Source organism: Saccostrea echinata, unplaced genomic scaffold (genome assembly GCF_033153115.1).
Source record: "Saccostrea echinata isolate AGI-Se365-2 ecotype Australia unplaced genomic scaffold, CSIRO_AGI_Sech_v1 ptg000056l, whole genome shotgun sequence".
Lineage (NCBI taxonomy): Eukaryota > Metazoa > Mollusca > Bivalvia > Ostreida > Ostreidae > Saccostrea > Saccostrea echinata.
Genome location: NW_026889805.1, coordinates 15,233,695 through 15,246,584, shown reverse-complemented (window position 1 = coordinate 15,246,584; position 12,890 = coordinate 15,233,695). Strand labels below are relative to the sequence as shown.

Sequence of the window (12,890 nt, the reverse complement as noted above, 5' to 3'; positions counted from 1 at the left end):
TTAATAAGTTGCGACATGTTTCTCGCCATATTTGCTTTTTTAAAAAAAATATTAGAGAATCATATATATTGGTCGTTCGAGAGCCTATATTTTAGAATATGTTTATACCATCTACATGCGATATGACAGTCTGTTATTATATGCAAAGTAACTTATTTGGATATATTTATAAGGAATCTCAATTCTTTATACAGAATAAAGGTCAAGGTCATATTTAGAGGTCAAAGGTCAAATATTGTGTCGTCATCTACTAATTCTTTTAATTTTTTGCATCGAATATTTTTTTAAATCGCCGAAATATCTGAAACTGTCGGTCAATGAACCTCATTTTGACATATTTTAATCTGGGTTCTATTTCAATCATTCTGTTGATTTTTTTTTTGTTTTATTTTATTTTTTTTTTTATATAAAAATTGAATTATACATTTTCTCTTCAGAGAACTCATATTGTAGCAAACGTAAATATGTATTTTCAATTCCTGTGCATTATTCTATTTTGTTATTACATTTTACTCAAATATAGCAGTATTAATATAATTTACAAAAGTTAAGTAACAGAAAGGCGGTATTTATAAAAATCATCACACAACTTAAAAAAAACCCCACATATTCTAAAGTGCTATGTCTGATTTCAAAATCTTCTTACAGGAGGTTGATAGGCCATATTTCAAGATATATGGGCAAAAAACATTGCGGTTGAATTTCTTTCAAAATACATATTAAGAGAGATTTTGTATCCTAGAACAAAATTTCAAAGTTTCATAAAAATTAAATTTGAGGAAAATTTTGGCCTATCTATTGTGTATCACCTTAATATTGCTATCTAACATTTATACAAATCTTTAATCCACGTTTACAAAATCTAATTTGATTTTGACCGAGTTTTTGAAACTTATTTAACTGTACCCCCAAAAATGAAATAGAAAAACTCATCATAATCTCCTATGCCTCCTTCGCGCATCTGTAACAGCTTTACTTCTCCTGTGGGCAGAGTTCATTGGTGCATTCAATTATCTCGCAGTATACAAGGTAGCCCTTATCTAGACTAAACTGGGTATTACAACGCCTTGTTATCTATTGTCCCACAGATGTTCCACTGGAAACAAAAGTGCACTGTACGTGTTAATGTGAATGTTTACCAGAAAATCTACAGATACTCTGGCTATATTGAGCGGGGGTAAACATGCTGAAGAATTAGGCATACAACGCATGAGGAAGTGAGAGGAACACTAACGTAAAGTTGACAAACTCGCAAACCAAACTTGCTCAATTTCTTTATTTTCTAAATCTGGGTCGAATGTGGCGATTATGATTACCTACTGTATTGATTACTGTTTCTGTGGTGTTGACAGGGCTATTACGCAGGTGGCAGGATTGATAGCCCCATCTTGACCTGGCATCGTTACGCGCTGACGTTCCTCGGAAATCGGTCGCAGCACTGTATACTACAATTCAGTTACCATTGATGCGTACAAAGTTAAACTCTCCACAATGCATGGAAGAGCATTCGGAACAATATTTACAATATTTTGAGTCGCCCGCGTGGCGCAGTGGTGAGAGCATCTGCTCTAGAGTCGCGGAGTTAGGAGTTGATCCTTACGTCGCGGGTTCGAATCCCACCGGTCCTTCGGATGCGACTGTATAAACCTAGGTCCCGTGTCGCAGTAGGCACGAAAAAGATCACTCACTGCTAAATAACCCAAAGTGCCTAGCAAAGAGCAAGAGCCACCTAGGGCCTTTTTTGGCCCTGTGAATTTCTGAAAATTCAAAACTGTATAGTTTTAGTCAACAGGCAATAAATAATACTTGAGCACTTGGTGAATGAATATCTACTGAAAATGACATAATTTTCTTTCTAGTCAATGCATTATGACGTCATGAATTGCGTCATTATTCACATATCCTGAATATTTCTTCAAAAATAGCCAAATTATGATGCCATTTTTCAATATTTCATATACAGCACAACCTCCGATCCAAAATGTGTAAATATATTATAAAAGAACTGTTAATGAAGATTGTAAAACATATTTTAATTTTTGGATCGAGGGGTGTGCTCATATTTTAATTCTTTGCTGAAGGTTCTCAAAAACACCTGTTTTCTGCGAAATTCAATAACATTGCAATTTCAAACACCCTGTTTTTCAATGCCTGGACTTTTCAAAGGAATTCTGTTGTATAAACTGAAAGCACTAAGTCTCTACTTTATAATAATGTTGAAAATGGTACACGGGGTATTAGTCAATAAATTGGTATATTTACAGGGCCATTTTATGCGTAAAGTGAACCTAGCTCTTTGCAGCTCTCCACCGGCAAGTGGTGGCGTCTCCATATTAAAAATTCTCGAGAGGGACGTTAAACAATAAACAAACAATACTGTGACCATTTGAGTGAAAACATTTAAGGGGGGATTGCTTTCTAATTTAATTTTTTTCTCTAAAGGTATATCAAACTTCATAACATTGTAATGTATCTCCTCGAGTTTTGGATAAACTTTTTTCAGAATGTTGCCATGGAAACAAAAATCAGTAAATGTCTGAAAATTTATAAAGTGATTTTTTAAGGAAAAATCGCTAAATTTGCGTCTCGCTAAAAAAAATTCCACTCATACAGTATGCATGTGGCCAAGGGAGATGTATTTTTAAACTCTTAATATCATACAAACAAGCAATTACACCGAATGAAAATAAACATTTCGAAGTCTATATAAGGCAATTTATTATCTCCACAATTCTATACAAATATAGCCTTTTGGTGAGGTAAATCCCTTGGTATATAGACCTTAGAGAACGCATAACGACCGAGCACGAAGTGCGAGATCTATATGTTTTTTTCTTAGATCTATATATGTAGGGGTTGTACCGAATGAAAAGGCTATATTTGTTTTATTATTTTTTTATCAGTTAATAAGAAATGTCTTTAAAAAAAATCCATGTTTCTATTACTCAATACTTTCTCAATAGGGCATTGTTATGTCACATGCATTATGACGTCACAGAAGCTACATGTTTTTAGAAACATTCAGTTTATAAAGACTATTGTGACGTCAGCACTATTGTTACTTCACAGAAGAACATTTCCAATTTAAGAAACAGCAGCTTTATTAACCTTTATTGAAGCTTAAGGTGTTATATCAATCTGATTTGAGAGATAACTTTCCAAGGAAATTATTTCAAGAAATCCAACGAATTGTCTTACCAGAGTTTAATATGAGGACCATTTTATAGTCAACTCATTCAAATCCGAACTAAGTTACACATATCGATTTCTATTTTCTATATTTTTATTAATTACTCATAATAGTTTACCTAAAACACTTATACCCAGTTTCCTTAAACTGTTAAAATTGAGATTTTTTATTCTAATTTTAAAAGCAACGCTTCGTTATGTTTTCTAATGTGAATTAGATAGGTATGATAGTAAATATTATTTTCATATATACCTCATATTTTTAATTTTTGGGTGAGATAAAAAATTATTGATCTTTCTTTTCACCATATCGAATTTTCTTCATATCATGATTCGACATAATATTCATTTCTGAAAAAGTAAGCAACGCTTCATACTTCAAACTATTTTCCATTTGAATCTAATGCTATTGTTGTTGATGAAAATCAATGTTGGGAATTTTTTTTAAAAAATGGTGAAATTTGGAGCAGAGGGATATTTCATCTTAAAATAGAAACAACCAGTTTATAAGACTTTTTATACTTGATCATGTGATCTAGTTTGAGCCAATCAGATAGCCGGCAACAATAGGGAAAACAATATTTCTAAATATTACACATCGTAAAGAACAGGATTTACATGTTTTGACAGTTAATAAAGAACAACTATCATGCAGCAGAAAACATTATATTCCACCAACCTGCAAATAGCCCTAGCAATGTCCCACTTTGATAGGATGTGTCCTTACATGTTCTTTGTAATCGTTCTCTAAAGATTCCAAGGGAGATTGTGTCAATTAAAAACGATGTATTTAAGTGTTTTTATACTTTTATACATGGATTCATTTGTGTGATTTTTAAGACCTTTGATAGTATTTTAGAGTTAAGATAGGTACACATAAGTAAATATGTATTACATTTATATGACAGTGCTATTTGTCATTCATAAAACAAAACCGTCTTTTAATTAAGTTTTTTTTAATTCTTCATTTTTTCTATAATTCAAAGTTAAGATTATTTGAAAAGAAAGTCATAATTGCATGTACGTCTTTAAATTTAAAAAATCACACATTATCTATTTCATTATATTTGACGGACTTCAGAATAGATTATTAGAATATCTTTTCGAAGAAACTTGGATTAAAACATTAAAAATCACTGGTTTTGTCGATAAAACGTGTTTTTTAGGTTTCCAAAGATGTGGAAAATTAATCTCAATGCTTCGGTTAGCCCATTCCATTGGTCTAAGAATAAGAATTGTATATGCTTTGTATTGTCATAATGGCTGCATTGAATATTATAAACATTCAATGCAGCCGTTATGACAATTCAGGTGTACGCATATGTTATTAATATTTACCGAAGTCTGATTTTTTAATGATTTTTGATATCTGCGTTTCGGTAAGATTTGGTAAGATTTTATGAGATTCGGTAGACTTCGTAAGATTTCACGATCATCCTCTGACTATTTCTAATGATTCCCCGATTCAGATATAGATGCGTAGTGCAAATCAGATGGAAAGAAACCCAAAATCAAATAGAAGAAAAAAGGCATTCTGCCTCATCCAATTTAAGAAAGAATAGGTACCCAGTATTTTTCATGATTCATCCAAAAATACTTGATCAATGAATAAGGATTACTTTGGATTCCCTTTTTTTCAAATTAGAAAGCTTGTAGAAGAAAAATTTCTCATTCGACGTTTCTCAAGGAAATGAAAAGATGTTTCTCTTTAATGACAACCTTTGGAAATGGTCAGATCTTTGTAGTCCATCAAAGTCCCCATATGTAATTATTGTAGATGTGTAAACTATTAACTACAACATCATTCTCGAAATTAAAACGAAAAAAATGTGTAGGAAATTTCCGTCAAAATGATGTTAACTTAACCACTTTACAATCAACAATGCATTTTCCACCTTCCAACAATTTGAAGATTTTAAATGACTTTATTCCATAGATATATTTTAAAGGTCCAAATTAATATTTATTTTAAGGACATTGTTGAATCATTGCAATCAAATCAGAAGAATTAGAAATTAGGCTTTTTTCATGTTTCTCGAAATAAACAGATCCTAAGGGTCACATCTCACATGAGTGACTATTCCTTTCACTACATTATTTTCCTCTACATTTGTCAAACAATTTCTTGACTTCACATGCAAACTTGTTGTCTAAGAATGCATAAATGAATGGATTTGTGATATAGTTTATTATGTACATTCGAGACACAAACGAAATGCCAGCTCTTGCAGAATCCAAGAGTTCCTCCAAGAATTTTGGATTCCTAGCTTCTAGCAGCATAATGATAACCTTTGGGATAAAACAGATGAGAAAAATGACAGTTATGAGCATAAACATCAGGGTCAACTTGTACACAACTCTCCGATTTTGTTTGTTCTTTCGTTGTATAACACTTGACTTACTATCATGCTGATTTGTGTTTCCTCTGTATGTCGTTATTTTAATAGAAATTTTCTGTGTAGTCTTTGCAGATGTTTCAGGAGAATTCATACCGGATAATCTCGTGTCGTCTGTTTCACTGGAATTGTAACCAGTTACTTTAATGCTGTCCAATTGAATGGGATGGTTTTTATTATCTTTTGCACTTAAGGGATCATCTTGGGTTGAGATCTTTTTCTGAAATTGATCCACGTCGGTAATTTCCGCCTCTGAACAACTTTTATTTTTGTCATTGGTGATGTTGAAATGTTGCAGAATAGTATATCCTATTTTGGAATATAGAATAAGTAGAGAAAGCATTACAGTGACTGTTGCTATAACAACAAAGGTTCCAAATATCAAAGACAATGTTTTATTGGCCGATTTTAACCTGCTGCATCGCCATCCTATAATCCCTTCTTTGGTATTTGGAAAGGGCACTAGTCCAAAAAAATAGATCATAGGTAAAGATGATGTAAGTGCTGTTATCAAACTCAAACACATTGCAAATTGTTTCCACTTCAATGTCATTTGTTTTCCAAACGGCTTGCGGATCTTGAGATATCTGTGTACAGCAATGATTAAAAGGAAGAGGCCTGATGTAAAGGTGAGAAACATTGTGAGAAAATGCACAGCTTTACACGCATAAATGTTGTAAAATGTCGCCTGCATCATGTTGAGAGCAATTGCGGATGAAGAGGAAACAAGACAACCGCAAAGGTCCACAACTGCAAGGAACGGAATAAAATACCTCTCCTCTTTGTTGCCTTTCATCATAAAACCGTAGATAATAATAACTGTAGAATTGCCCAACAGTCCCATTATCATATATAAAGACAATATTACATCATTCAAGATTAAACTTTCTGTAAGTTCTCTATTCCACTTTTCCAATTTCTCCGAAATATACGTGGCGTTATCCATAGTTTCTTCTTAGTGCTTTTTTGTTTTCTTGGCTCTTTGAACAGTGGAAGTGATCTGCACGTTGTACGTTTTCCTACAGAGACAAATCTTGGTCGCTAAAAAAATCTTTATCAACTAAAATGCATAACGCAATAACACATCAAAAGTTACATCGGTATATGAAACGCACAAAATACTTCCTTTTCATTTACTTTTTACCAGCAGCTTTATAGACTAGCTTTTACTTTTTAAGCATTTTTAAAGTACCTTGTCAGCGAGCGAAAGAGATTTTTACTTGAAGATTAAAATGAAAGAGGACACATTACTATAAAATAATATGTTATGGAAAAATTATAACCGACTCATAAAGAGACAAGAACTTTTATTGTTTCCATCAGATGAAAATACTCACTTTGCTAATTCGCTTTTTTGTGAACTTTCATTTTATTCTTTTAGATTTGACTAATCAAAAACATGCTAAACATTGATTCTTTTGAACTAAAGTTAATAAAATTCGTTGGTTTTGTGGTGTTTTCTGAACTTTTATTGTTTCCATCAGATGAAAATACTCACTTTGCTAATTCGCTTTTTTGTGAACTTTCATTTTATTCTTTTAGATTTGACTAATCAAAAACATGCTAAACATTGATTCTTTTGAACTAAAGTTAATAAAATTCGTTGGTTTTGTGGTGTTTTCTGTATATCAACAATCAATTTAATCATATCAGAAATATCCAAATTTTGATGAAGGAGGAGCAAATAAGATCTTATTGAATAGAAGGAAAGTAAATAGAATTATATTTAAAACATAACAATAACAAATTATAACAATAATCTTTTTTCAAGCACAAAAACTAATGATTTCGTGATTGTGATTTCACATCGCATGCCTGTATATTATATGTACCTTTTTTTTTTTTATCCCTTTGAGTATATATACAGTGTAGATTCAACGCTCTATGAACGTGACAATGACCTTGTTAGCAAACGTAACCTATCATTTTGTCGTATTTTGTTTGACATGTTTCATACCAATTGTTGGGCCTTTGTTTTATACTAAATTTGACTACGGAATATTCCGTCTACCTGATATATACATAGGACTCACAGCGGGTGTGACCGGTCGACATGGGATGCTTACTCCTCCTACAACCTGACCCAACCTTTGGAATTCTGGGAGTTCGCGTTTTATGCTCTGTGCACATATTCGTATTGTTTGTAGGTTTTTTAAGATCGATCACTGTTCGTTATCTTCACATTTTTCATGACTGCATCCTACATTTTCAGCATAAAACAGTGAGACTGATAGTACATCAACAGCAGTTACTTCTCACTCATATCGTCTACTGTTTATCCATGTACATGCTAATGTTTCTGTTGAATTCTGAATATTGACTCAACATCCATTTACTTGTGTACTTGTAAAGGTCTAAATTTAAGGCTCTTCACCAGTATATGGTGACGTCTCTGTATGAGTAAAAAATTCTCGAACAGGACGTAAAACAACATACAATCAATCAATCAGGCCTGTGTCTGCAGCGACATGGGTATTCGGTTTATAGGGTGTCAATCAACCCGTAGTGGGATTCGAAGTCGCGAATTAAGAATCAACTTGTTCTGCGACTCCACAAAATAAGAAGTTCTAACCACTGCTGAACGCAGCTGACTGACCTCAAACCTTATTACATAAATACTTTGGGTGGGGTTTTAAAAATCCATTATCCAAATTATTTTTGTTTGCCCTCATATCCCCAGTTACATTCATTTTAATCTTTTTAAAAATTTAATTTAAAAAAGATTGATTGTATGTTGTTCAACATCCAATTCGAGAATTTTTCACTCCTAAGAGACGTCACTTGCATTAGGTGGAGTGCGTCAAATTTGACCTATGCATGGAGTTTGCGGCCGTAGCAGTGAGGGGTCTTTATTGTGCCAACGACTACCGTGTCATGGGAACTTGGTTTTTAAGGTCTCATCCGAAAGACCAATGACTTTCACTTCTAATACCGTGCCAATCGAAGGTATAGTTACAACCTATGTAAAACGTCTCAGGTTTGACTCGGTATCGGGAACGAGAATAGAACCCGATGCCTTCCGATCACGAAGCAAACTCCCTACCACTATATTAAGATAAATTATGATTAATTTATGTTTTTAAATATTTTAACTGGCTTTTTGAATACTGATATTTTTCAAACGTTTCAAAATTCGTCAAATGTCTTTTAGATAATTTCTATAATGAAATAATTTGAAAGGGATATTTGTCATCTGCAGAATGATAAGTAATACAATGTGTAAAGAGGAATTAAATAAATCGCCAGTTTCAAATTTCCTCTGTGTAATTGTTTATAAGATTTTTTGCAAGCAATACAATGTAATTTTTTTTGGAAAAAATGGGAAAAAAATGCTTCCTTGATCGTTTTGAAAATTGCATGCCTTGAAATTGAACAATTTATATACAGCCAAACCTGTATTAAGCGACCTTTCAATGGGAATTATATGACAGATACTCTCTTAAAGAAGGAAATCATATTCTTGCAACTTCGAAATACAGGCATAAGTCCTAAATAGTAAATCATGTATTTGTTTTTCTGTTGCCCATCCTTCATCATTGTTTTGAATCTTGTCATTTTTCTTGATAAATAAAATATATTCATAGAATGTTGACATTTCAGTTTTGAAAGAAAAACCAAAACATTTCACACTTTAATGATAATGTTAATGATTAAAAACTACTCATGACAAGATATTGCCCAAAAGAGGAAAACAAAACACTACAATAATAAAAAGGAAAACGGTAGAATTTTTTCAAGCACAAAGGTTCACAAATTTTACACACATCACCAAATTCATTTCAGAGTTAATCTTAAGTTACATTTAATATGTTTCTTATTTTGGTAAGTTTTTATTTGATACCAAATCAATCACTGTGAAATAGTTTATTTAGGAGTATAATTTTGAAAACATGTTTCTGCAAATCAGGGTAATAGGCAAAAACCAAGCATTTTAAATAATTTTAATATCAAAAGCAGACCTCTAGGTCGGTAAATTCAGGTCCTGACTGATTTAGGACGCTAAACGATGGTCGCTTGTCGCATTAGACATTGAGTCGCTGAAAGCAGGTAAATATAAAAAAAAATCTTTGGAGGAAATTTAACGGTCGCATATGACAGCAGGTCACTAAATACAGGTGGTCGGTATGACAGGTTTGAATGTATGCATTTATGATATATGCCAGATAACTCCTCAGCAAAGTTTATGACAGTGTTTTTCCAGAACTTTTGACAATACAATAAACAGCTGATTATATCTAATTGTCGCTTGCATATAAAGTAATACAAGAACATTTTATTTTTCGTGACTGTATGACTATCTGCATATAACAAGCACTTTGTATACACACAGCTACTCTAACCTTTGGTTCTATCACAATATAAAGGTGATGGACTACGTAGTTTTGTCCATTTCCAAAAGGTTTTCTGAAAATCAAATACTGCATCTCACTTATGTTCAGAAATATCCGAAAAATATTTTCTTACACAGTTTTACTTATTTCAGAAAAAAAAAGAATTCTGAGTTATCTTGATTGCTTTATCTATTTTTATTTTTAATTTGAATGAATCATTTAAATCATTTTTAAATATCTTTGAATAGAATGGAGCTTAGACAGATTTCACTTCTTTCTTTTTCATTTGAAGTATGTTACACGATATTTTAAAGATTGAAACATGGATCTATTTAAAAATGCCAATAACTATGATTTAAGAATTCACATCAAAGCACACTTCTTCAATCAACTTGAAGTAACTATTAATCATTTACCACGCATAAAATGTATTGCTTTATTGAATACGAGTTAGTGTACCTATAAGAAGTTTCTTTGGTCAAGGAATTTATTATTAAAAATATTTCATTGTTATTTACACAAACAACTAGGGATTAGAAAGCATAAGTGTTAACAATAAAATGCATATATACAACTTATTACTGTAGATCACCAAATTTTTGCTACACCTTATTTTCACGAGATGGCCATTTAATAATTATAAGCGAGACATAATTCTATATATTCTTTAGTTATAGAAATTTACGAGAGAATTAAATTTTAGCGAGCAGACAATCTCGCGTATTTACTCAAAATAAAGTTCTCGCGAATAAAAAGTGATTTACACTATTAAGGAAGACATGACAAGAAGGATGCTCATGAAGTTATATTTAAAAACCCTTATCAAAGTTTTAAAGTACACACATAAATTGGTATAAAAAGCTCCATAAAAGTTTTTTCAAAAAATAAAACGGAGGTGGTTAATTCTTTTTAAGATTATAGGAATTTAATACCGATTTCAAACATCAATGTTAATTCATTTTGTTTATTCACTCATAATTGCCTAAAATAAATATAAATTGTAGATTTAAGTTGAATAAGTTCCAAAAGCAAAATTAAGTCGACTTTCCCTACATCTTTGAAAAAAAAAACAATGAAAAAATAATGTACCTTTTGGGAGCAGTGATATTAACAGCAGTCTCACAGGAGTGAATATACCAAAATACAACAGCACATTGTATAATTCTTTTCTCTATTTGAATCATTGAGAATCATGAACTTAGACCTTTTTGAAATGTAAAATCAAACATATGATGAAATGTACAATAGGTATAAAAGCTTACTATGGAAAACAAGGCAATTGTTTGAATAAGAAGAATAAATAAATATGAACCTAACTTTTATTTAATACCTGAAATAATTCATTCACTTCAAAATGCAACATGACAAATTTCCCTAATTAATCTTGTTAAGTGCTTTTACCTACAAATTTTAAACAATTTCTTGACTTCTTTCGCGAACTTGTTGTCTAGGAATGCATAAATGAATGGATTTGTGATATTATTTATAATATACATTCGGTACACAAACAAAACGCCAGCTCTTGCAGAATCTGAGAGTTCCTCCCAGAATTTTGGATTTCTAGCTTCAAGCATGATAATAATAACCTTTGGAATATAACAGATAAGGAATATGACGGTAATTAGCATAAACATCAGGGTAAATTTGTGCACAACTGTCCGGTTGTGTTTTTGCTTTCGTCGTCTTACTTTTGTCTTATTATAATTGACGTTTCCTTCAAGTGTCGGTCTTTGATCAGAACCTTTCTTTGTTGTCTTTGATGATGTTTGAGAAGAATAGGCACCGGATAATCTCGTGTTGTCTGTTTCCATAACATAGCAACCGGATAAATCTGTAGTGTCGGTCTGAATGGAATAATTTTTATTTTCTTCTTCACTTAGTGGGTCTTTGTGACTAGAAATTCTTCTCTGAAACTGATCGACGTTGGCCGAATTTTCTGCCTCTAAACGACTTTTATTTTTGTTAATAGTCTTGGTATTTCTGAAATGTATAAGAATAATATACCCTATTTTGGAATACAGAGTAACTAGTGAGAGAATTATTATGATTGTCGCAATAACTAGGAAGCCTCCAAAAATTAAGGAGAATGTTTTATTGGCAGTCTTTGACCTGCTGCATCGTAATCCATCAATTCCTTCTTCCATATTTGGAAAGGGCACTAGTCCATAAAAATAAATCATAGGTAAAGATAATATCAGTGCTGTTATCATACTCAAGCACATTGCAAATTGTTTCCACTTTAATGTCATTTGTTTCCCAAACGGTTTGCAGACCTTGCGATATCTGTGTACAGCAATTATCAAAAGAAATAACACTGAACTAAAAGTGAAAAACGGTACAAGAAATTGCAGAGCTTTACATGCAAAAATGTTGTCAAACGTCGCCTGCAACATGTTGAGAGCAATTCCGAAAGAAGCGCAAACAAGACAAGCACAAAGATCCACAGCTGAAAGGAACGGAATAAAATACCTCTCTTCTTTGTCGCCTTTCATTATAAAACCGTAGATAATGATAACTGTAGAATTTCCCAGGAGCCCTACTATTATATATAGAGACAAAATCACGTTATTCAGGATTAAACTTTCTGCTAGCTCTCTATTCCACGTTTCCAATTTCTCCGAAATATACGTTACGTTATCCATATTTTTTGTATCTTTTGTACCACTCTATTCTGTTACACTTTTAAAAATTCTTTAATAGTGTATATCGATGAACAGAACTGCACTGTATACCTTTCCAACAGTGACAAATTTTATCCCGTTGAAAAAAAAACTTATTAAAATTGAAATACATAAACCAATAAGGTGTTCAGGGTTACATTGATTTATCAAAAACATAAACTCTTCCTTTTCATTTACCTTTACTACATCAATTCATCAAACGCATAAAAACTTCCTCTTCATTTACCTATTTACCATTTACAACATCCATTTATCAAACGCATATAAAAACTTCCTTTTCCTTTTACTTCTCA

General features: G+C 32.1%; 2 protein-coding genes across 2 annotated transcripts; both read right to left on the bottom strand.

The window, feature by feature from the left end:
- Positions 1-5,167: 5,167 nt before the first annotated feature.
- LOC133173430 (gastrin/cholecystokinin type B receptor-like) lies at positions 5,168-6,531 on the bottom strand. Its single transcript, XM_061308415.1, has one exon. The coding sequence runs from the start codon at positions 6,529-6,531 to the stop codon at positions 5,284-5,286; it is 1,248 nt and encodes a 415-aa protein (XP_061164399.1). The 3' UTR covers positions 5,168-5,283.
- Positions 6,532-11,313: 4,782 nt separating this feature from the next.
- LOC133173897 (cholecystokinin receptor type A-like) lies at positions 11,314-12,579 on the bottom strand. Its single transcript, XM_061308965.1, has one exon. It carries the CDS (start codon positions 12,556-12,558, stop codon positions 11,314-11,316), a length of 1,245 nt encoding a protein of 414 aa, XP_061164949.1. The 5' UTR covers positions 12,559-12,579.
- Positions 12,580-12,890: the final 311 nt, after the last annotated feature.

Excerpts from the sequence above, each read along its gene's own strand:
- LOC133173430 (XM_061308415.1), bottom strand. The coding sequence starts at position 6,531 with ATGGATAACGCCACGTATATTTCGGAGAAATTGGAAAAGTGGAATAGA.
- LOC133173897 (XM_061308965.1), bottom strand. The coding sequence starts at position 12,558 with ATGGATAACGTAACGTATATTTCGGAGAAATTGGAAACGTGGAATAGA.